Here is a 25,817-nt window from a genome sequence, read left to right as displayed (position 1 = left end):
AATGCAGCTGTGGAAGTTCTTCTTCTTCTTTCTGGGGTTTTACGTGCCAAAACCAGTTCTAATTATGAGGCACGCTGTAGTGGAGGGCTCCAGAATAGTTTTGACCACCTGGGGTTCTTTAGCGTGCACTAAAAGCAAGCACACGGGCGTCGGCTGTGGAGGTACCTAAGCGTGTTTTAAAAATGTATCAGGTGTCAAAGTTAGGTAAATTGTTTTACGTATTTCTACAATGTAAATCATATTTTAAAGCGGCCTAATAGGCAGCATTCCCATGAAAGTTTATAAGAGCTGTGTAGGTCTTTCCTGCGTGAATATAGTCATAGCTGAAGAACTTCAAACTAGCACAGGTTCAAGAACTTGCATGCACTCACAACATGCAAAACACATCAGCAAAACACAAATGTATGTACATAAAATTGCCCACTATAAATACAAACCCTTTGATCTCACAATTTATCTCTATTCTTGAATTCAACGGCGACAAGTCTGGGTATGCAAAACTTGAACCCAGAAAGATGTGGAACTTCGCGGAACTGTGTATATCAACAGTGTTGCTTCTCCTGAACCTGAACAAATTATTGATGGGGACTTCCAAGTCAACGATGTTTACTTTCAGGCAATTACAGGAGCCTCTAGTCCTCACAGAAGAACAGTCACGGGCTAAATTTGCGGGAGCAGCTGTACCAGAAAATGCCGGAGGCGTCAGTTCCGTCTCTAGGCTTCTTGAAGACCAACAGGCAAAAGACAACGCTCGGAAGCTCGCTATCAACACTCCCAGATGCGCCAGAAACGATCTTTTGCAACACTTGGTTGGTTTCGTTATGCGAAGGATGAGGGTAGGCCATCAAAGTAACGCACAGAGGCGAATCCGCGTGCTTCCAGGCATCCAAGTTCTACGAAATGACAGATGTTGCTTGAAGCTACTGCTCGCAGACGAACTAGCCACCGTTGCTGCCACTTTCACCACTGAATATGCAGGTAAGCGCTTTGCCAAGTTTAAGAAGCTAAAACGTTACGTAAGCAATGCATAATTATTTGCGTATAATCTGAGATGAATAGTTTGGTGTGGAAATTGGTTTTCAATTCTTGACCCAAACCACACAATAAAAAACTCAAGACATTATGTTAATACGACACATGTTTGCCTCCTTTCCTGATGTATTAGGTTTTCTTGGACTACTTACGTGAAGAGAGCTTTTTCTAGCAGCCTCTAACAAGTAATGTTTGCCATTAATATTTGCTTACTCACTCAGCCACCAGCAACTATCTTCCACACATCCCAACTCCATTCATCGATTCACTCATGTCTCACCGAAAATGAAAGTGTCCACATCGGCGGGAACCATAGTGAAGAAATGCCTTAATAGACTGTGATGTTCAGACCGATTACGAATACATGGTACTGCCTAATGTAAGATTTTTCGTAAATAAATTGCTCCTAGAACTATTCGCATTGTGCACACGAGTAAATCGGCATATTTTGATTCCGAATAAACAACGCAACACCTACAATGCATATTCATAAAAGTCATGTCGCTATTTTTCGGTTTGGACAATATTGCCTGAATTACGAGAAAACAAAATATTTATTCGGGTCAACAAAATTTCAGCAATATCCGCGTTCCTTTGTGGAGTCCAATCTTCGCTCCTTTCAGCCAATCATATATTGTAAACGCAATTCAGGCAAAAGCTACGTAAATAACAAGGAAAGACCACAATCTGCCAAGTTTCATCATCATCATCCTATATTTATGTCCACTGAAGGACGAAGGGTTCTCCCTGCGATATCCAATTACCCCTGTCTTGTGCTAGCTGACTTCAACTTGCACCTGCAAATTTCCTAAATTCATCACCCCATCTAATTTTCTGCCATTCTCGACTGCGCTTCCCTTCTCTTGGTATCCATTCTGTAACTCTAATGTGCCACCGGTTATCCATCCTTCGCATTACATGGCCTGCCAAGCTCCATTTTTTCGCTTAGTGTCAATTAGGAGAAAAATTGCTGTCTCACCACACCGCTCTTTTCCTGTCTCCCAATGTTAGGCCTAACATGACTCGTTCCATCGTTCTGTGTGCGGTCCTTAACTTGTTCTTGAGCTTCTTTGTTAACCTCCAAACTTCTTCTCCAAGTGTTAGCACCAGTAGAACGCGATAATTGTAAACTTTTTTCAACGACAGTGGTAAGCTCCCAGTCAGGATTTGGCGATGCCTGCAGTAGGCACTCCAACCGCCATGCTTAAATTAACAACGGTAATTGTTCTAGCTAAATTATTACCTAAAACGTATTTCTCCGTATCAAATATTATTGGCCTTTTTTATCTGACTGCTAAGAATACATTTTATTCCTCCACTGTTTGTACTCTCTTAAACCTGGTGGTTAACCCTGCCTCTATTATTTTCGGCCTTTTGTTCCTCTAACTGACCACAGCGAAACATAACGACGAAGACGGGACACAGCTAGGGACATATACACAGTACATGTCTGCACCTGACTTACTCTTGCTTGCGTTCTATATTTTACATAAAACAATCGGTATAGACACCCGCAAGTAATGGTGTGAATAAGTCTTGAACGACAGAGCTGTGGTTGTTATATTGTCTCTATTCGCAGAACATCTCACCGAATGGAAGTACCTTTTGACGTCGCTGATGACGGTCCACCGCTGCATTCATACTTTATGCCTGAACATCTCGGCTGTTGCACCATCATCTGGGCGCTTTTACAGAGCCTTCCGGTTGCGTGGCGGGACTGCCGAGATCGACGTTGGTGTGGCTCTGTTTCAAAGACTGATAAGAGTACTTATACCTTTTGTGCCAAGTAAGTGTTGCTGAAGCAACCTATGCGCATGTTACAGGTAGCTCCCTGGATTTAACCGAAGGCATACGCCACCTTGCCGTCTTCCCATTGACGGACAGGCGATTCGGTTCCTCGAGCCACGAACCTAACAGGTGACTCGTCATCTTTTTCACTTTTTATATGGGTAGGTGCCGGACACTTACGGCTTCGCTGATAGAATATTTCCGTGCGGTTCGCTTTGTTTTGCGTGTTCCGCCACCAATCGACGCACCTTAAACTTCAGACGCTTGATCAGGTGTCTAATACTACTGGCACGTAGACGGTATCAAGCCATTTGAAGAAAAAAATTCTACATGATTTTATGTCAGAAAGAATTTCGCCGTGCCCACTCGGTTTGGCGCTATCTCCTTTAAATGATTTCTGTAAGCAGCGCGGAACAGCGCATGGCACTTCTTTTTTTTTAATGAATCTGACTTACGGCTAGAAAATTAGTGAAACTGGCCAGATTGCGTCACTTAGGTATGAATTTGTTTTTGCAAATGCCATCGTTGTTAAGGAAACATTGCGTTATCGCAAGTTGTGTGCGGCTGAATATCTAGCCCCACGTTACCCCATTAGTGCTATAGGAGAATCGGGTATCTACTATTCAACAAGGGACATTTACAAAAAAAAATACAACCCATTTCAGCGACTCCTTCGGCTGCAAACTCATATACGAAAGCAGCAGTCTCCCACAGTGATGGCCAGCATCCTATTTTTGTACTATTTGTATGTTTGTAATTATGTGTATTAGTTTAGAAAATACAGGGACCTAGACCAGAACACAGCGGTTGGAGGGCGCATTGTTAGGAGGGACAGATGCGGTCAAACAAACGTCGATTAAGTAAAGTAATAATTAAAAATTGAGGAGCCTTTTCAATCTTTGAAGATGTATGACCAGCGAATCTATACCACATCCCACAGGGTTAGACAAGGGTGAATGCATTTATTTTCATCATTTGGTCATGTCAATGACGATATCTTTGTGATTACTGTGATATACACTGCTTGGTTCAGTTACAACCTAAGACAGAATCTGGGTTAACGTTAAACCTAGAAAATACCGTTATTGCGCAGTTGAGTGGCTTGGTTGGTGTGACACTTCAAACCAGTTTTCTAGCACAAGCTGAGTGAACCATTTCTTGTCTGGCTTTGAAATGTCCTCATTGAAGTCTCCAATGATGATAACAGGGGTAATGTCATTACGACTAAACCATGGAAAGTCCGTGGTCATGAACTTCTCGATATCACACTTAGGTGTACCTAGAGATATATCCATAGGAGATATCACAATTCCGTCTTTCGTTTGTATGGCGCAGACATCCACCCCCACAGTAACTGACATTGTCCTCTTGTGAGCCAAGAGGACAAATGTACATACATTGTGTCCTTTGTGTATATGGCAACGCCTCCTGCTCGTGAGTCCATGTGATGTTCACAAATTACTCGAACCTTACGGGGCTATGAGGCATTGCATTTTTTGCTTGCCTACGGGAGTATGAGCCATTGCTTACGGTGGTATGAGTCATTCGTTCCGCGGGTATGAGTGATTGACGATCAGTTTTCGACATGCTGTTCTCTATGTTGTATGCGGGATTAGAAAGAATATAAACACTGCTCGCTTCACGTTGCTGAGCGCTTGTAGCCTCTGCCTTACGGGGCTATGAGCCATTGCATTTGTCGCTTGCTTAGGGGGGTATGAGCCATTGTTGAGGATGACAGTTATTGCTCGCACACATGAAAATTGGACGGAAACTTAGCCCTAAGCAGCTTTGTTGTAAACAAAACAAGAGGCAGACTCAACTGTACAAGACGTCTACGTAATGCGAAGCATTCGTTACTTGTAGAGAATTGTATGAATAATGGATATCTTCTGTAGCGAACAATTATGTACACATTCAGTGCTGCAGTGTTTATATTTATACTAAATAAGCCAGAATATTTTAATAACCCAAAATACAACTAAAAGCAAGCTGGCAAGGGCGCTGTCAGTGGCCGCAGGGGACCTGGTGCAGTGGTGGGTGGTCGCTTGTGTCGTTGTAACCGAAATGACCAGATGTCACATCGTCATGCATGGCGCGTAAGACGTCGGAGCGGACTCTCGGGAACAACTAGGAGAAAATACGCTCCATTTCCGCCGTAATTGTTGTTATAGAGCAACTCATCACGAATGGTGAAGCGACCGCTGCCTTCAGAATTACGAGCGGCGGCAAACGGCGTATTGAGGCTGAAATCATTGCATTGCTCTCTCTGAAAGTCTGCCGCGTCGGTGAACGTACGAGTAATGACAGCTAGACAGTTATCAAAGTTCTCAGCTTCGCAGTCGGAAGTCACAAGAGGAATGCCAGAAAGTCTACGTCGGCATGACGACGTCCGCTCTTGTATGACACTACGAAGTCATATTCCTGAAGGCGCAGCGCCCAGTGGGTGAGTCGACCTGAGGGATCACGCAAACTAACCAACCAGCATAGAGTGATGATCGGTGACTATCTTAAATGGTCGCCTGCCATGGTTGCTTAGTGGCTATGGTGTTGGGTTGCTAAGCATGAGGTCGCGGGATCGAATCCCGGCCTCGGTGGCCGCATTTCGATGTGTGCGAAATGCGAAAACAACCGTGTACTTAGATTTAGGTGCACGTTAAAGAACCCCAGGTGGTCCAAATTTCCGGAGTCCCCCACTACGGCGTGCCTCATAATCAGGTCATGGTTTTGGCACGTAAAACCCCATAATTAAATTTTTGTAAGAAAGAAGACAGCGTTGGAATGCTGAGAAGTGCTTTCCACTTGTTGCAGGCGCTCACCCATTTGTAATGGATGAGCCATTCCTCGACGTCTTCTTCCGGTTTCCGGGGAAGGGACGTGCATCTCGTAGTTGTTGGACAGAACTGGCAGGGGCTCAGACAGGTCGTTGCTCTTCCGCTTCGCGGGACATCTCCAACTCCGCTGGGTTCGGTGACACTTCAGCAAGGCGGCGGCTTCAACGAAGAACTTACGGTCTAACCTCCGTCTTCGGGTGTCGATTACCCAGTACCTTTCACCACAACTGTTACGGTGAGTTGTGAAGAAATGGCTCTATTTACAGGAGATGGATGATGGTGACCACGCAATCCGGTCTTCAACCACTTCGTTCTTCTCTTCTTCCCAACTGCTTCTTCTATGTTCGTTACAATATCATAATGTGCTGGGTGCCTGGGCATAGAGGCATTGAAGGCAACATGCTTGCCGACAAACTGGCTACATGTATAGCATCAAACGCGAAAACTCTTCCATCGCTGTCTCTGCCATGGATCTGAAATCATTCTTACGCAAGAAACTGAGGATAGATTGGCAACGCTTGTAGGACACAAAACACTCAAACAAGCTTCATTAGACAAATCCACATATAGAAAGTTGGCATCCTATAACAATAACATGACGAACAGAGGTCACTTTCTGTCGACTTCGAACAGGCCGCATGCATGGTACACACTCCTATCTGTGGACCTGTAGTGATTACCCTGTCTGAGGGAAAATGTGGTGAGACGCTAACGGTTCTCCACGTCTGGCTTCAATATGACGAAGTAGAAGAGCAAAGAAAAAAGCACTTGCCTATAGCATACAGACAACTTATTTAATTACACCCGGCATTGTTCATCAGGAAGATAAGGAAGTTGGAATGACCACGCTTCAATCACCACGATGGCATCTCGACCACGAATCTACACCTACTGGCCCAAGCTATTAGAACATTTGGGTGACTGGGTCGGGGTAGAACAGGCGACGACCGGATCAAGAAAGTAAGATGACGAAGCTGGAATGACGGCAGTGGAATGGCCATGACGGCATCGCTACCGCACATACATAGTGGCCCAAGCAGCTAGAAAATTTGGGCCACCGGGTTCACGTGAGAGGCTAGATAGATAGCTCAGCCAAAAATGGAATAAAGGCAAATAATGCTCTTCGAATCAAATAAGAATGGGTTGGAGTGTATAGGCAGTCATTACCAAATCCTGATTGGGAGCCTACCACGGTCGTTGAAAAGTGTTCAAGGATTTCATTCTACCGGCGCTACCATTTAGCAAAAAGCACCTAGCTACCTTTAGCATATCAGTACGATGTCCCTCTGCACCGGCCAAAGCATTGACCCGTTCTCCGACACATCTGTTTAAATTTTTATGATATTCAAACGAGGTACATAATTACTCCAAATGATAGGCAGCACAGCCTTTTCTTAGAGGCTACTACTGTGATAGCTACTTCTAGTACAACACGCGCCTCCAGCTTCTTGAGCTGAAGGGCCCTGCTGAGGCAGTAGTGCTATTCGCAAACTTAGCACGGCTGACACTTTTTAGAACCTTGTACTTGCGTCACCTCCCAGCGTCTTTTCCGCCGCACCGCCCTATTATTACAACACCACGCCGTATTAGAAGATATACAGGATGGTGAATATCACATTTGCCGGAATTTTCAAAAACCGCCGGTGGCAGATAGCACAATTCTTGTCCTATAGCTTGGATATTCAAAGAGGCGGATATTACTAACACAACACATCAAACACATAATAAAATTAAGAAAATGTAATTACCTTCCTAATAAGTACTTGATGGCACATTGAAATTTGCGAATTGCAGCCAGTGAGTTTGAAGCATGCATCCACTTCAAATAAATCTCTAGGATGACACCAGCTTCAGATAATATTTCGCAAAATATGTGCTTAAATAGGTGGGTGTTCCAGTTACCTTAGTACTTCAATGCATAAAAAAGCGTTTTGGTAAATTAAGTAGAACAGTGCACTTCTACGGCAAGGCACATATCTCTCAACAGACGTCAATCTGGAAATTCGTTCCCAGTGGATACACCTTGAAAACTAACCGTCTAACAGTGGTAAATTGTAATATGTGCCGTACTAATTAACTTATGAATGCCTTATGTTACGTAACGTAAGGTATTCATGGGTTAATTAGTGAATTTTAATATGTTCACTGCGCGATCGGTATACAACGCGGATGTCATACTCTTGTAAGCGAAGTGCCCAGTGGCCGAGGCGACCTGACGGATCTTTCAACGGGGTCAGCGAACAAAGGGCATGGTGGTCGGTACCAATGTCAAAAGGGCGACCATATAGGTATGGATGAAATTTGATGACAGCCCAAATAATGGCCAAGCACTCCTTTTCTGTCACAGAGTAGTTGGCTTTTGCCTTCTTTAAAGTGCGGCTCGCATATGTCACGACGTACTCGTCACAGCCGTCTTTCCGTTACACTAGGACTACACCAAGTCCGATGCCGCTGGCGTCCGTGTGTAGCTCTGTGGGCACTGTGGAATCGTAGTGGCGAAGAATCGGCAGCGAAGTGAGTAGGCGACGTAGTTGCTTGAAGGCTTCGTCACACGAAGTTGACCACGCGAAGGTGCCGCTACTAGCGGTAAGCAAATTGGTCATTGGTGCTATGATAGTTGCAAAGTTGCGCACAAGACGCCTAAAATAGGAGCAGAGCCCTATAAAGCTGCGGAGTGCCTTAAGAGTAGTGGGCATTGGAAACTCTGCGACTGCGCGAAGCTTGGCTGGGTCACAAAGCGCACCGTCTTTCGAAACAATGTGTCCCAATATTGTTAACTTGCGGGCGGGAAAACGGCACTTTTTGATATTGAGTTGGAGGCCGGCAGAGGTGAGGCAGGTAAGTATATTACGCAAGCGAACGAGGTGCGTCGGGAAATCGGGCGAAAACATGACGATATCATCAAGGTAGCACAAACATGTTTTCCACTTGTGGTTACGAAGGATGGTGTCCATCATACGCTCGAAAGTAGCGGGCGCGTTGCAGACCCCGAAAGGCATTACGGTAAATTCGTACAAGCGGTCGGGCATCACGAAAGCTGTCTTCTCAAAGTATTCTTCGGCCATCGGCACTTGCCAATAGCCGGAGCGAAGATCCAAAGATGAGAAGTACTCAGTGCCTTGTAGTGAGTCGAGGATGTCATCTATCAGAGGCAGCGGATAGACATCTTTACGAGTTATCTTATTGAGCCGACGGTAATCAACACAGAAGCGTATTGAGCCGTCATTCTTGCGTACTAATACTACAGGAGACGCCCAAGGTCTGTGGGAAGGCCGAATGATGCCACGGTGCAGCATATCGTCGACTTGCTCGGTAATTATCTGTCGCTCGGCGGCCGACACGGGGTGTGGTCGCTGGCGTAATGCTGGATGGGAACCAGTGTGGACGCTGTGAGTGACGGTCGCCGTACGTCCCAGGGATAGTTGGTCGCAATCAAACGACGAGCGAAAATTCTGAAGAAGCACGAGGACTTGCTGGCGGTACGGAGGTGGCAGATCGGCGGCCAAGGCAGATTCAAGAACGTCTGACGACGACGACCGCGGCGACAATGATGATGGCGATGATGATTCGCACAGCAAGAGAGAAGTGAGGGCGTTGAGCTCATAACAGGCCGTGTCGTCGGAAGATTCGAGAATGTGAAGCTGGTCAAGGGGCTGAACACGTCCGAGTGATTCCCCGCGCAGTAAGGTCACAGGGGATTCAAACGGGTTACACACAAACATAGCGGATAATCCAGATACAGTGTTCAGGACAGCAAACGGGAGAGGTAGAGCCTTGCGACGTAGAAAAATAGGCGACGGTGTAAAAAGCACCGTAGCGTCTGGCGCGGCAGAGCAAGATACGGGCACAGGAACCGCCATTTCGGGTGGTATGTCCGTATCGGAGACAACGGTGAGCTTGGCGGCTTTACTTGCAGATGGCTCAGGCAGTGGGGCATCGGAAAGCGGGAAAAGCGCCACTTCGGCCCGAGCACAGTCGATGATGGCACGATGGTGAGACAAGAAGTCCCAGCTGAGAATGATGTCATGTGAACATGAAGGCAGCACGAAAAATTCAACAACATATACAATGCCGGCAATGACTACCCTTGCGGTACATTGAGCAAACGGCGCTATATGCTGCGCACTCGCGGTGCGCAGTAGCAAACCATACAATGGCGCGGTGACGTTGTGGAGTTTATGACAGTTTTTCGTCCATAACAGACACTGCAGCCCCAGTATCAATAAGCGCAATTGTGGCAGTTCCTTCGACGAAAACGTCCAGTAAATTGCGTGGCGATTCTGCAGGCCTTGTAGAAGCCGCGAAGTTGGCAGTTCGTGCCTGCAAAACTACAGCAACTAGTTTCCCTCGCTAGGTGACTGGCGACGACGTAAAGGGGGAAAGCGAGCGACGACGCGGGGAGGGAGAACGATGGTTGCCGAAAGGGTGTCGAGGAGACGGCGGATACTCTGGGTTAGGATGCATAGAATTCCCGGTAGCATCGTGGGAATAGCCATACCCAGGCGTTGCGACAGCAGGGTTAGCAGGTGGCATGCGACGATGGCAGAAGCGCGCGACATGGCCGGCGAAACCGCAAGCAAAACATATGGGTCGGTTGTCGCGTGTGCGCCAAGGCTTCTGAACTTGGCTTCGAGGCCGAATGGGAGGTGATGCGGGAGTTGGCACCGCTTGAGGTCGCATGGTCGCAGGAAATGCGAATGTCGGCGGCGGAGGTCGCGCTGCGACTGCGGCATAGGTCAGAGGTGCAGCCACGGGAGGGCAGCGTTGAGCCAAAGGTATCATATCGACAAGTTCCTCGCGAATGACTCTCCTAATGGGAGCAACCAGAGATGTGTCAGGCTGTAGAGATAGATGGCTGAAAGGCAGCATAGAGAGTAGGCGTGCCACCTCCTCACGAATAAAATCCTTAATCTGAACGGACAGTGAGGACTCGGGCGTAGCGTTGGAGGGAAGCGTGAGGCCTGAGAGAGAGTGGCCAGGTGCGACAGCGCCGCGCGCAAGGACCCTTTGTCGACGCAGCTCATCGAAGCTCTGGCAAAGAGTGACGACAGCAGCGACAGATCAGGGGTTGCACGCGAGAAGCATTTGAAATGCGTCGTCCTTGATGCCCTTGAGGATGTGCTTCACCTTGTCCTCTTCACTCATGGTGGAATCGACGAGGGTGCAAATATCCACGACATCCTCTTTCTAGCTGGTGTACGTCTCGCCGGGCTGTTCATCGCGCTGGCATAGACGCTGTTCAGAACGAAGCTTTCGCCAGGCTGGACGGCCGAAGACTTCCGCCAATGCTGTCTTGAAAGGGGACCAGGTTTGGAGTTCCCGCTCATAATTGTGGAACCAGAGGTTCGCAACGTCAGCAAGATAGAATATGACGGTACGTAACTTTGTCAGGTCATCCTACTTGTGTTCACAGACGCGCTCATAGGTAAGAGCCAATCTTCCACGCCAGTCTCACCGGCTCCGCTAAAGACAGGAGGGTCCCGCAGCCGCTGGACGGCGCCGCAGATGATGGGAGCAGCGGAAGCTGCAGGCTGATTGTCGGTAGGCTCGAGCATGGTACCGGCTGAAGCATTCGGCGACGTTCGGCTGCGAAGTTCCAGGGTGAGGTCGGGGATAGCAGCACCTTCCACCAAATGTAGTATAACGATTTATTAGACGACAATGACGTCTCACACAATCGAGGTAGTCCACGAACGCTTATCGCGTGTACAGCGAGAGATGCAAGAGCGCTTCTTCTTCCTCTTCTTCACTACATGCTGCATATTTGTTTCGGTTTCTCATGCAAGTATTGTCATCCCCTCTTAGTAATCCTGCTAAAGAACTAGAATTATGTTATCCGCAACAGGCGATTTTAAAGAATTTCAGAAAACCTGAGAATGACCACCCCGTATATTTTACAATCCCTACAGCACCTCGTCTTCAGACCATTTTCCAACCATGCTAGATCTACCATTCACAGTTTATTTTCGATTTCACTAACAATTCGTTGGCAACTCATTCCCACTTGCATGACGCTCAATGGACGCTGCACAATTAAGCACTACACGTGATCATCCTGTGACATACGAGCACCTAGGCGTCTAATAACTGTACTGGCCGCCATGTAAGTCGCTTTATAAGGGCCCATTCACACTTGCGACTAGGCGAGGTCGCGCGACCAAGTTGGTCGCAAAGCGACCAGTCGCAAGTAGTCGCAAATGGTCGCTTTTCTCGAAATGCGACCATTTCGGTCCAGTCGCTCACTGATCGATTTTCCAGTCGCGCGACCGCAGTCGCAGAACAGCTGAACCAATCAGGTGCGAAGGAACAGGATGTCCGTATACGCTGACGCTTATTTTACGCGGCGATGACATTTCAAGCAGACGTGAATGGCGTATCGTGATACATTTCGGTTTAGCGACTCGTCGGTCGCATTTGTAAGTGTGAACATCGTTCGTCTTGAGTAGTTTTCTGGTCGCCAGTCGCAATTGGTCGCGCGACCTCGCCTAGTCGCAAGTGTGAATGGGCCCTAACGTTGCTATGCCGATTTCAACCATTTGTTTTGTACGACAAGTATGGTCCTGGAAGTAGGAAATATTCTGTTTAGCAAGCCGATTTTCAAGTGGGGCATGTTTTAAAAGTAAATAGCCTTATTTGGCTTTTTTAACAGCTGAGCTGTTTAAGCCAACCGTCAGACCGTAACGCGTAAACAGAAATTGTGGCCCCATCCTGGCGGTAGTCCAGAAAAGGTCCAAGTGCAGTGGCACATACCTCTGTGAATGAAGCCTAGTCCAAATACGTGGCCAGTCCCTTGCGACAGTGATTTGATAGCTAATCGATAAGCGATCAATATTGAATAAATTACGGAAAATGCTAGGGGTGCCTGGGTAGTGCTTAGCCTTGCCAAATACGCGGCCAATACCGTGCGATAGCGAATCAATAACTAATTGATAACTGATCAATAATAAAAAAATTCCGGGAAAACATAACCTGTAAAGCAAGGACCAGCTAGGTACCGATCAGCTCCGTTGTTTCTTTAGCCTTGCGCAACTTGTGCAAGCTATGCAAATTTTTGGCCCATTTTTGTGGTCGACAGAAGTCTGTGGCCATTGGGTGGCAGTGATTGATTGTCGGTGGTCCGACATGCATCGAGAGAACGCGCCGAGAGAAATAACTAGCGCTCGCGATTTCCAGGAGGGCCGTGAAGTAGGGGTGCTAGGTGACGGTCGCTGTCTCCCTCAGTCGTTCGTTCCTTCGTTCGTTCATTCATTCGTTCATCCAGCTCTCCGCTTACGTTAAAATCAGCGTCGAAGCTTTGTGCATAATGGTTGGAAGTGTTCTAATATCTCCAGAATAATAGGGACGTGCTTATGCAAAGTGGAAGAAAGAACTTAAATCAACATAGCCACTTTCGAAATGAACCTGAGGCCAGCCAGTCGACTCACTAGGTTTCTCGGTGATCATACTATGACAAGAGACTGCGGGTGCCGCAGGTGAAGTTAAGGAACAGAAATTATGTCCCGTGACAGTGTTCCCTTTCCACTCCTACTACAGATCGCCGCAATACCTTCCGAAAGCTTTAATGCCTAATAGTGTTGTACGACGGAAGACAACTAGAAGAAAATTAATAATGCAGTGCATATTGCCGCAAGTTTGCTACTAAGGATCTTTTCTGCGACGGTAGCCAGCGAGCCACTCTTTCCGAAGAGCGTCGTCTACGTCTCGCGCGCCTGCTTGGGTTCGTGAGGTGGCGCAATGTATGCCGCTTGTGCACGCTCACGAGACAGTGGTGGGGCGGGACATCACTGGGAGAAGAGGAAGAAGTGCGTTTGGCGCAGAGACGCTCGTGTGGAACGTTCTTGTAAACACTTTGTGTAGATAGTTTCAGGGTACAGGTTCACCCCTAATAAACTAGTTATTGCATTTTACGCCTCGCAATACCGTTTGCATTCTGATGGAGGTATTGGGTATGATTGGAGGTCCCCTAGGTGCCACAGACCGGAGTCCCGATCCTCAGCGATTGGAATCTGGAGAGCTGACTCCAGTGCACCAGCGCGCCAGCCGCCGACTTCGCGAAGACCCGCCTGAATTCAGACTGCTTCCCGCTGCTACGGCAACACAGACGGTGTCTTCGGCGGACGCCACAACGATGACTAGCCAGCAGGCGACATCATCCGAGGTCATCGTGTACCCACCGCGCTTGCCCGAGCCATTCCAGGGCGACCCGTACAAGGACGTAGATGATTGGTTGGAGCACTTCGAGAGGGTCGCAGATGTCAACGGCTGGGACCGGGTACGAAAATGTCGCCAGTTGTACTTCGCGTTGGGGGATTCAGCGAAGACGTGGTATGAGAATCACGAAGTGGTGTTAACGTCGTGGGAAGAGTTTCGGCGACATCTGCTTGCTACGTTTGCAAGCACTGATCGCCGAGAGAAGGCTGAGAATGCACTACAAGCCAGGAACCAACGCATCAATGAGAGTGTCGGCATGTACATCGAGGACCTGTCCCGTCTGTTCAAACGTGCCGAGGCAAACGTGCCGGAGGAGAAGAAAGTGCGCAATTTTATGCTTGGCGTGAAGGAGGAGCTATTTGCAGGGTTGGTTCACAACCCGCCACGTACTGTTGCAGAGTTTCGCTTCGAGGCGATGACGATAGAGAAGGCCCTGCAGCAGCGTGCCCACCACTACAGCCTGATGTCAGCAGTAACACCTGTGGACGTTCTTTTGGCAGGCCTGGGCAATAACACCAAAGCGCTCAGAGAGCTGGTGCTATCTATTGTGAAAGAAGAGCTTTGGAAGCTGCAGCAACCGCAAGTCGCCTCGACTGTTTCCTCTCTCACCGCCGTCATTCGGGATGAATTTAGGCATGCCACGTTACAACCGCAAGAGGGGGTGAAGCCTGTCCCACTGGGGCAACCACTGCAGGAACGCCTCGTACAAGCATACGCTAACACTTTACGTCAACCTGCCGTGCAGACTGCATCATTCGCAGCTCCCAGTGCCCGCCCACCGGCTCCGCGCAGTGCATCTTCCCAGATAGAGTACGGAACACGGAAAAGCTAGGTGTGGCACACACCCGACAGGACCCCGCTCTACTTCCATTGCTGAGAGGCTGGACGCATGTACAGATGGTACCCGTATCGACGAGTCGGACTTCGTGGATTTTCTGTCAATGCGCCTTGCCCCCGCAATGGTGAAAGACCCATCCATGTCGAAGATTACTTGTCCAGAAGTTAACTTGCAGCTGCTAGTTACCAACACCAGCCACGGTCACCAGCCACGGTCACCAGAGCCCGCCAGCTATCGATCACCAAGCCCACGACCCTTTTGAAGTTCACCAAGACGTCGTTCAATAAGCCCGCGCCCGGAAAACTAGCGCCAGCGACCTGGGGCTACAAGGCCGCTGACGTTCGACAAAGCGAAGATCCTCCGTCAATGTCACAGCGCATTAACTACAAGCAGAAAGCGACGACTACGATAGCTCCGCAGAAAATTTCTTGAGACCGAGTTGTTGCCGTTGATGGGCGAGAATCGAATGCTGTAGTAGACACGGGTGCTGATTATTCAGTCGTAAGCAAGGCACTCGCAAAGCAGTTGAGGAAAGTTTTGACTCCGTGGAACAGACCGCACATGCATACGGTTGGGGGTCACTTAATTAAACTTCTAGGAACATGCACGGCAAGAATTCTAATTCGAGGTGTAACTTACGTTATGAATTCATACTTCCGGGCTGTTCGAGAGACATTATACTAGGTATAAATTTTCTGCACGCAAACGGTGCTATAATTCACCTACAGAATTCTATCCACGAAGATTCGCGACGAAGCTGGCCATTGACATGATGGAACTTGAGGACCCGGACTACACTGCCTTGCGAGTTCTCGACGCAGACGTAACTATGCCACGACGATGCAGTGTACTGGTTCGCGTCATAAATGAAGCATTCGTTGGCTCCGTATATATAGCGGACGGAATTTCGAACTATTGCTGAAGAAAGGTATTTGAATTGCTAGAGGCATTATTCGCTTACGCGATGGGCTTCCCGATGTATTGCTGACAAACATAGGAAATGAACTTCAGCGTTTCACCAAAAACACTGCCATCGCCTTCGTGCACAGCTTTACTGCAGTGACAAGCTTATGTACCCTGGAGTCGGAGCCACCTCCTGCGCAAACTACGAATAAGGCCGCAGCAGCAGTTGCAATCAGCCCCCACCTGACCTCATAGGTGCTTTTGCAGAGTGTTTCTCTACTTCCTCAAGAAAACAGCGAACGCAGATGGTTGAATACGGTATTATACCAGATGAAGCAACCAGACCTGTATACCAACACCAATACAGAGTATGGCTGAAAGGCTCAGGTGCAAAGGCTCAGGTGCAAGCTCATAAAGGCTCAGGTGCAAGAGATTCTTCAGGGCGATGTCATTCAGACGTCCAACAGCCCATGGGCGTCGCCGGTAGTTCTTGTGAGGAAAAAGGACAACACAATGATATTTTGTGTTGGTTACCGGAAACTTAACCACGTGACCAAGTGGGATGTCTACCCCTTGCCACGTATCGATGACACGTTGGACCGGCTGCATAATGCAAAGTATTTCTCCTCATTGGATTTAAAAAGTGGATATTGGGAAATTGAAGTGGATGAAAGAGATCGTGAAAAAACAGCTTCCATAACTCCGGACGGATTTTAAGAGTTTAAATTAAGCACTCCTATTCGGCCTCTGTTGCGCACCAGCGACCTTCCAGCGCATGATTGACAGTGTTCTGTCGGCTCTGAAAGGGCCGTCATGCCTAATTTACTTGGATGACGTTGTGGTATTCACTTCAACGATCGAGCAGCACGTGGAGAGGCTACGCTTCGTTCTTCAGGCGATCCAGTCAGCCGGCTTAACTTATAAACCGGAAAAGTGTCAGTTTGGATTTGAGAGCGCCGTTTCTTGGGTCATGTCATCAGCGCTGAAGCTATGGGGCCGGACCCTGAGAAGACTGCAGCCGTCGCAGGATTTTCCAAGCCACGGGTTAAGAGGTGCGTCTATTTTTCGGCTTATACGCTTGCTACAGGCGATTTGTAGAAAATTTATTTAAAAAATCAGAACCTCTAACAAGACTCACGAAAGAAGACTTACCCTTCGTGTGGCATACTGAATAAGACTGCTTTCAATGAATTAAAGAAGCGTTTGCAATCTCCGCCAATCCCCAACCACTTCGACGAGACCGCAGACACAGAAGTCCACACAGATGCAAGAGATCTGGGTCTTGGCGCAGTTTTAGTTCAGCGGCAGAATGGAGAACAGAAGGTCATAGTGCACGCTAGCCGCACTCTCTCAAAAGCTGAAAGAAACTATTCTGCGACGGAGATGTAGTGCTTGGCAGTCATATGGGTCATCAACACGTTTGGACCACACCTCTACGGCAAGTCGTTCCGTGCAGTCAGAGACTATCCTTCATTGTGCTGGCTGGTAAGCTTGACCCACCAGGACGACTTGCGAGGTGGAGCCTAAGGCTCCAAGAATGTGACATTACCGTTGTATATAAGTCTGGGTGAAAGCATGACGACGCTGATTGCTTGTCACGCACACCAGTCGGCTCTCCTCCTTATGAAGACGACAATTTCGAATTACTTTGTGTTATGCGAGCCGGGGAAATCACCGATCATCAACGGGCCGACGCAGATCTGGTCCCACTCATAATGTGTCTCGAAAGGCATAACGTTCAGGTTCCACGCTTGTTTAAGAGAGAATTATGTTCATTCTGCCTCCGAGATAACGCACTCTACAAGCGAAACTTCCAAAACAACAATGAAAAGTTCTTACTCGTCATACCGTCAGTCATGTGGCCTGAAATATTAGAAGCCTGCCATGATGACTCGTCACCAGGCCACTTGGGTGTCACCCGAGCATTCGCCAGAATCCATCCAAAATATAAACGGCCCCATTTATTAGCGTCATTGCAGCACTATGTGAAGACATTTCGCGAACGTCAAAGGCGCAAAATACCATCCGTAAAGCCAGCTGGCCTTCTCCAACCCATGGACACAAAAGATTCTATTTGAACAAGTTGGGATGGGCCTCTTGGACCGTTTCCCCCATCATCAGGGAAGAGGCGGATCATTATCGCGACTAACTATTTGACACAATATGCTGAAATGGGGCTGCCTTGAGCGAGGAACGGTGGATGAAGTTGCCAAGTTTTTTGTTGACAACGTTGTGCTTCCACATGGTGCCCCAAAGGTTGTCATAGCAGATCGAGGTTCAGCATTTACAGCTGAGTTGATGCAGCGTTTGATGACGATGACTAACATCAGTCGTAGAAAAAAGCACTGGATACAACCCCGAAACAAATGGCTTGACGGAACGTCTGAACCGCAGCATTGCTGACATGCTGTCAATGTATGCTGACCTTGAACATAAGACTTGGGACGAGATCCTGCCTTACGCTGCATTCGCTAACAACACGGCCCTACAGGAGTCCACTCGTGTCACTCCGTTTGAACTTGTCCATGGGTGCACAGTCACAATAACGCTGGATGCCATGCTGCCAGCAGATACGGCGGCAACCCGTGTGACGTTGACGAGTTCCTACAAAAAGCCGAAGCAGCCCGCCAGTTGGCACGGTTTCGATTACGCCAACAACAATGCAAGGAAGCATGTTCTCACAACCGGCACCGCCGAATACTTCAGTACCAGCCGGGCGACAAGGTATGGGTGTGGACACCAGTGCGACGTCGCGGAGTCTTAGAAATGCAACTTCGATGGTACTCTGGCCCGTATGAGGTTATCCGCCGACTAAACGACCTGACTAACGAAGTCATCCTTCGTGGAAACGAGCGCACCAAACGCCCCAACATTGCTGACGTCGTCCACATAGTCCGCATAAAGCCCAATTACGAGAGATAATGAAACGCCTTCCACAAACTTAGCTCCCCCCCTTCCTGCATCGGGACGATGTTTATTGCTAGGGGGAGTAATGTCGCAAGTCTGCATATTTTCTACGACCGTAGCCAGCGAGCCACGCTTTCCGAAGAGCGTTTGCTACGTCTCGTGCGCGTACTTGCTTTCGTGAGATGGCGCAACATATGCCGCTCGTGCACGCGCACGAGACAGTGGGGCGGACCAAGGAGGGCGGAGCATCACTGGGAGAAGTAGAGGAACAAGTGCGTTCGGCGCAAAGACGCTCGTGTGCAACGTTCTTGTAAAGTCTTCGTGTATATAGGTTCACCCTTAATAGGTTCACCCTTAATAACCAGTTATTGCATTTTACTCCTCGCAATGGCGTTACAATATTATAAGGTTGCCGTAGAGCGGTTGTCGTCAAAGAAGTATCCTCAAATAACTTTCCTACAAGAGGCGTTGCTCGAAGCAACGTTGGAAATGCGTCTTGTTTTTCCGAAATGTTTGCTTTGTCTTATAGGGAATAACAAATATATGTTTACTTGTGTTCCTAGCAACCTGGCATGGATATTGGATGCCATCAGGGATATGCCATATCTGCGCCATCTCAAGATCTACATGGCGAACGCAGTTCCTGAGCGATGCACCCTGCAAGAATTATCGCTAACTCAGCCCCGCTGTGGTTCAACCGAACTCCGCAGGCAGATTTACGATGTTGACGCACCATACGTGCCTATGCTGTTCTGCGCAGGTGGCGACAAGAGAACCGTAAGCACTGCGATTGCCGCCGACAGAACCATTATCCCGAGACTTCTTGCCAGTCGAGAGTTGACAAGCTCCGCATCCTTGCTGACTCCATACCCACTTACAGTTACACGTTATCCATCGCCTGATGATTGCGACTTTGTTGCCAGTTTGATTATACGCAGGCGCGGCGATCAATAAACTCAGTTTGTTATCTCGAGAAAGCTTTGCCGTATACGAGGGCGAATCATAACGTCTTTGCTCTCATTTTTTATAAGCCGTAATGAGGTACATATAGGTAATTACAAATGTTCGTATTATTCTGCGTACCTTACACTATTTTTCCACATAGTCCCTCCAACGGTTCAGACATTTGTCTCATCGCAGTACTAAATTTGAGATGTCCCTGCGGTAGAATACGTCCGGTTGACTGTGGAACCACCGTCAGACGAATGTCTAGCCTTTACGGCCTTTTGCGAACTCACAACACTACCCCCTCGCACTTCTCAAAGCGAGACACCTTTCCCCATACGTGGGCTACATTTCCGTCTGGATTTCGAGGGGCGTTCGTCCCTTGCTCCATAGAGAAGGAATGACACTTCGTTGCTCGTACGCCATGGACAAGGTCGATTCACATAGGTCGCGAAGCTTCGTGCGAAAAGCGGTTCAGAACCAATTGTCACCGACATCAGCAAGGGTGGTTATGGGGGCAGCGATTGAAGCGCGACTATGTTTGGGTGGAATAAACACTGGGAAAGAAAAAAAAGCGTTTTTTTAATTTAAGCCAGACGCAGTTAGATCATTCAATGAAAATAAAATTCCTAATCCATTTTATATAGGCATGGCAAGAAAAGAAGATACAAGTCTATTTTACTTGATCTTTATCGATAAATACCTTTTTTTCAGCGCCCACCGTAAGAGCTGCATTGCAATGCAGCTCTTGGAGTGCGTGGTAAGGCGCGCTCGTAAAGTTCACCTGTTACAATACGCCCTCCTCCCATGTTGTGTTGTTTTGCGTGACAACGTTTGTCTGAATTAGGTGATGCGGGTAATTTTATTGTTTCTTAACCTGTGCAGTCAAAAGTAGGGAGTTGCGACCGTCAGAAACTTGTTTACTTTAGCTGTTTTCGTGCGACAGCCCTGGCCGATGGGCTTGGCGTCCGACGAAACGACTAGCACGCCCAAAGCGTTCGTCGGCCTCCAAAGAAAGTTTGTTCTGTGCAGCGATGCGATTTCGACACCCTTACGGCTGACCTTTTCCTGCATCGCTTTCCGCGCTGAAAGCTCGGAACGCTTATTAAGTCGAATGGCGGGGCATTTGAATGCACCGCTCTAATGGCAGGCCTACGAAAACAAATTTCGCGCCTATGAGAACAAAATGACGTCACTTCTGCTTAACGGATATGACGTCAAATAATTTTTTATTCCGCCGGAAGTGTTCCCTCCTCACACAGATGGCGCTAGGCCCCATGAACCGCCGATAAGCCGCCATGTTTTAACGTATGGGCTTCTATGGAAGCTTCGCCAGCAGGTGTATTTACCTTGCCATGGACGTGTGAAGCACAACCGCCATTTTCAACAACTAACAGCAGAACTGTGCCGTGGAGCAACTGGCAGATTAGGCCGGGCCGGTCTATGAAAGGTGCACTGCTGGTAATGGCTATGTTGACATCGCATTTACAGCCGTAAGTTGGCTAAAATAATAAGCGCAAAGACTTTCTGATTCGCCTTCGTAGATTTCACACGTAACAGAAAACACGACGCTCTGGAACTTTTGGAGATTTCGTTCACCTGTGCTCTTAGAAAGTGTTCGAAAGTGACTACACCGGACATGTTATTTCATTTGCAAACGAAATGCTGGCGATGCTTTATTTATGTTGTGATAGAGGCATCATAAAACTGAAGCAATACAGTCAAAATATAACAAGTGATGTATGGAGTCACTCACCTGGCTTAAATAGTATGATCATTAACAACTGATGCGTCGCATTAGGAGAAAATATGCCCATAACATACCCTAGAGTAATCCCTGACAGACCATAACGTCTTTTAATGTATACTACCCCATGAAATTAGGTCCGCTTGAAACAGAACACACCTGTATATGTATGTACAGTCGCTTAGGGAAAATGCAGCATGTGTAATCGTGGCAAGTATCCAGTGTCCTATCAAATGTTGAAAAAATTTTGGGCAAGCTGCCAAAGGAAAAAATACCAGTGCTACTTCTGGCCACTGGCTGAAACGTTTTCAACGAAGAAAACTCGAGCCTGGTTTCTTAGCGCTAAAGTGGCATCGACATTACAATAAATTTTGGTGTTTTTTTTTTCGCACATGCACACCTTCAAGCTTCTGTGAAATCTTGCAGAGCCTGCTCTACAGTGACGCCTCAACAACATTACATGTTTTTTTTTTCTAAAACATAGGTGTTCACTTGCACCCAACGCACAAGACGCGATTATAACGCCTACGTTGTATGGCAGTTGGAAGGGGTGCAGCTCGCCGCCATTGCACCTCACATATGCTCCTTGTTGTCGATGCTGTTTAAGGACGCTGTAGTACAGCGCATGTTTGTAGAAATGTATTCTTGAATTTTCCCCGTCTTGCATCTCACTTGGAACACGTGTTGCAGTTGTTGTTTGTAGTCCTTCTGAAACATCGCTCCCATAACAGCAGTCGATAGGTTAAATTTGCTGCAGGGGCATTTTTTTATTGCTCGTATCCTCTCCGTAGTATATCACTTTGTTATAGTGCCTATTCCCCAGGCTTTAAATATTTTGCCACGTCGACCTAATTTTATTACATTGACGTCCGCTGAGGATAAATTTTATGCTATTGATTGTGCAGTGAAAGTGCTCTCCCAAAAAATATGTTGTGTTTCATTTCTTCAAAATGATTTCTTTGTCCTGGTGAATAAAAATCAACAATTATTTCATTGTGTGTTGTCAACAAATATTTATTGCCATAGAAATTATACCGACGTTAAAGGCACCTTCACTCGGCTACCGTCAATGCTGTCCCGCTGACGGCACGTACGCAGCTGGCGCCGGGGAGGGCGCCGGGGGGGGGGGGGGGGGGGTCTTGAGCATGGAGGAAGGAAATACACAAGGAGGGATCGTTAGGTGCCCATCTTTAACTCTAGTTATCAGAAGTGTGAAGGAAGCCAGGGTAAGTTCATGTATTGGGCAAGCGGTAGCTTCTAGTCGCCTCGGTTTGGTTGCGACTGCCGCGGCGATTTTGTTTCATCTATTCTAGTATGCAAAAGAGGAGGGGTGAAAATTCCAACACAAACATCGGACAAGTTCCAAGCCAATGTGGGAATCGTGAGAATACGAAGCTTTCGAGGGGTTTGCGGGGAAAGCTTGGCAGCCCTGCCGAGCTTTCCCCTTGGCAGGTCTGTCGAGGTGTCTCTCGTAATCTCCCCTCTACAACACTCGGGTAGACCGTAAATCATGACGGTAAAATCATGAATTCATTTTTGCTGTTGTTTAAATGCTCTCTGTGCGCTATGCGGTAGATGTCCCAGACAACCACTGGCAAGCAACCCCCCCCCCCCCGCCCCCCACCAGGTTATCAAAGAAAGCTATAATACACAGATTTTCAATCTACGCCACACCTGATATGGCAAGCCTTAAAGAGGGCATGAAAAAAGTAGTCCACGCTCGGGCATTGTGGATGGTATTGGAGGCGATACGAGGCCGTAAGGTGGGCTAGTTAGGAGTATTATGGAACGTGGTCTTACGGCGCAAATTTAAACGAGACACCATCGTATAAACTGGACTGTGTCCTTTGTATCTCACTGTGTCATGTGTAAACTGGCGTTGTAAAACCTTGCTTCGAGGCGCGAGGCCTAGTGACTCCACTAACCATCACCATTGAAAATTGTCAGAAGCTTGATCCAACTTTCCTGGCTTCAAGGCAGCTCTGAGGTTTGTCATGTCGCAGTTTTGTCGCAGACGTAATTAACACATCGTTTCTGATAATAGTTCTTGACTACTCAATCATAAAGCAACCGACAAAGAACACAACACAGCACGCAAGCGGATACCGGGCCATTGCGGTATCTATGGTATGGACCGAGTGGATGAGGTGGTCCTATATGCCTATGATTGGATCCAATGTAATGCAAAACCAGTGTCGCGAATCAACGCGTCTACATGGCTTCGCTCACCAGCACGCGAGCTTACTGTGGCGCAATGGCGCCCGCAGGAATTTACAAACACTCGTCTTCATAGTTTGGATCTGCGTCTCGTGATTCATTTTCCGCCAATAATATCATGAGCTCAAGAAACTCTTCTGTGCAGCTTGTGGCTCGCCATGGCCATCTCAAGCCCTTATTCGTTTCGCATCGGAATGGCCGCCAACGCCACACGTGAACGCCGTGGCTACGAAGATGCAATTTTCCATTCATTTTGTGAGTTTCCTTGCTCCAGTGTGCCCACAAACAACTACCAAATATATTAGCCAGACTGGAAAATTGTTCTTTGTCAGAAGCGAGAATCCTAGGACACTGGTTGAGACCGTCGTCAGCCCAGACGGCTTTTTTAGGACAAGTCAACTGACGACACAATTATTTTGAGAAGTGTCGCGAGAAATTTCGTACTCATGTGCAGTTATTTATTTCTCCTGATGTTTCCTTTATGCTCGTTAGTTGCTTGGGTCTCCTTCTTTCATTTTTCATTCCAGTTACCCTATTATCTCAGCACAGTGTAAGCAGCCGGTCTGTGAATAAGCTCACCACTCTGCCTTCCCTTCTCTTCCCCTGCGCCTCGGAAAGTAAGTGGTTGAGCGCCAGGTGTCCTAGCCGTCTTTCACGCTTCAAGGCTTCTTGACGAGCTTCTTGTGCACACTTACTATAAGCACACTAGCGAGCCTACATAACTGCTAAGTGTAGGCTCTTGTCACAGTAGTAAAGCACCGGCTAACGTTATCTAATATTTCGCTTGGCGCTGCCGAGCGTCGGTGAGCTCTCGGTCTGCTGCGCCGGCCAACGGCACTTGCAGTTTTCACCGAGCCAGCATTGTGAGGTGCCTGGTGGTGACCAGGAAGTTGGTCCTTCTGCACAGCAGCAGTTCACTTGTGTGCTGCTTTGTGACATCTCGTATCTAGCATCTACGTGTAGTTAGAATATCATGTGTGGAGGTTGGACATGGCTCTAAGCCTTGCTTCCTTTGTCGATGCACCGCCATTGGAGCGACACTTTCAGTTTCTTTAGCGATTGTTTACCATGCTGTAGTAAAAGGTAGGTCATGCACCCGAGTAATTGTAGCAGCCATTGCGCGTCAACTTAATAAGCGGTTACGCGTGGTTGTTGGTCATGTAGGAACGCTCTGCGGCATCGTAACATCGAAACAGCGAGCGTAGAAATTTGTGCAGTTATATTAGAACTAATAATGGACTGTTCTACCAATGCTGTGAAACTCAGATATATTACTGTAGGTACAACAGCATTGTTGACAATTGGGGTGATCATATTTTTATGTCCACCATTTAGAGAAAGGACGTTCAATAAAAACGTCAAACCCAATCACGGCTTTCCCTGTAGATTTAGAGGTATATATTTTCATCGTAACAAGTTCCACTTATAACGACGAAATATGAATAAATATGACATTCATATGATGCCACGTGATTCTGACATAGTTTGCCCAAAGACATTAGGACTTTACCAATGTAGAATCTATGTAAAACGTTCTTGCATGACTACTTGTCTGGCTGGCAGGAATAAATAACCCCTTCACCTTCGCATTCTTCTTTGAAATTGCGTTTTACTTTCAGGACCATATGGCGAATTTGTTACATCTAAGTGTTCCTGAATACACTTCTTTATATTTCTTCAATGACTGATATTTATTCATTTATTGAATGATCGCAAAATCACAGAGATGTAAGCACGCTGAAGGCTACAGGACGCAGTGCCTCGTGGACAGGGTTGAATTACAAGCTAGAATGTATAAATATGAAGTGGCCTAACTTGCGGCATTCAAATATTTTGTGTTGGACTCGTTACATGGTGACTAGAGCGAAGTTAAAATATTCGAGTCTAATGCTTCAAACTAAAACGCAATAAATATTTTCAAGAACTCAATCACAACGATGTTTATCGAAATGATTGTTTTTGCACTAGTTGCTACACGACTGCAAAGCTCCTTGTGACACCTCCACGTTTCTGTCTGTATTCCCTGGTAGCTGGTCACAATAACTTTCTGGCTGTCTCATTTATAGTAACATCCGTCGGGGTGGCTCAGTCAGTTAAGGCGTTGCGCTGCTGAGCACAAGGTAGCGGGATCGAATCCCGGCCGTGGCGGCCGCATTTCTTTGGCGGCGAAATGCAAAAACGCCCGTGTGCTTGCGTTGTAGTGCACGTTAAAGACTCCCAGGTGGTCAAAATTCATCCGGAGCCCTCCACTACGGCGCGCCTCATAATCAGAACTGGTTTTGACACGTAAACCTCGAGGAAGAAGAAGAACATTTATAGGTAGTGGCCAGGTTTCCGGTACTTTGGTATCTAAATGTTTCTATTAAAGTTATCTAAATGATACGCAAATGCTACAGAT

The 25,817-nt window shown here is 47.5% G+C and overlaps 1 protein-coding gene across 1 annotated transcript; it reads left to right on the top strand.

Moving 5' to 3' along the window:
• Nucleotides 1–830: 830 nt before the first annotated feature.
• Nucleotides 831–19,464, top strand: LOC125939847 (uncharacterized). Its single transcript, XM_049655333.1, has 4 exons — nucleotides 831–978; nucleotides 2,612–2,767; nucleotides 2,856–2,949; nucleotides 19,074–19,464. The coding sequence occupies exons 1-4, from the start codon at nucleotides 831–833 to the stop codon at nucleotides 19,462–19,464; spliced, it is 789 nt and encodes a 262-aa protein (XP_049511290.1).
• Nucleotides 19,465–25,817: the final 6,353 nt, after the last annotated feature.

This window comes from Dermacentor silvarum, chromosome 9 (genome assembly GCF_013339745.2).
Source record: "Dermacentor silvarum isolate Dsil-2018 chromosome 9, BIME_Dsil_1.4, whole genome shotgun sequence".
In the NCBI taxonomy this organism is placed as follows: Eukaryota; Metazoa; Arthropoda; class Arachnida; order Ixodida; family Ixodidae; genus Dermacentor; species Dermacentor silvarum.
The sequence above is the reverse complement of the archived record's forward strand: the minus strand, read 5'-3'. Positions and strand labels throughout refer to the sequence as shown.

Excerpts from the sequence above, each read along its gene's own strand:
- LOC125939847 (XM_049655333.1), top strand. The coding sequence starts at position 831 with ATGAGGGTAGGCCATCAAAGTAACGCACAGAGGCGAATCCGCGTGCTT. Across the intron at positions 979-2,611 it reads TTTCACCACTGAATATGCAG|AACATCTCACCGAATGGAAG; the intron begins GTAAGCGCTTTG and ends CTCTATTCGCAG. Across the intron at positions 2,768-2,855 it reads GACTGCCGAGATCGACGTTG|GTAGCTCCCTGGATTTAACC; the intron begins GTGTGGCTCTGT and ends CGCATGTTACAG.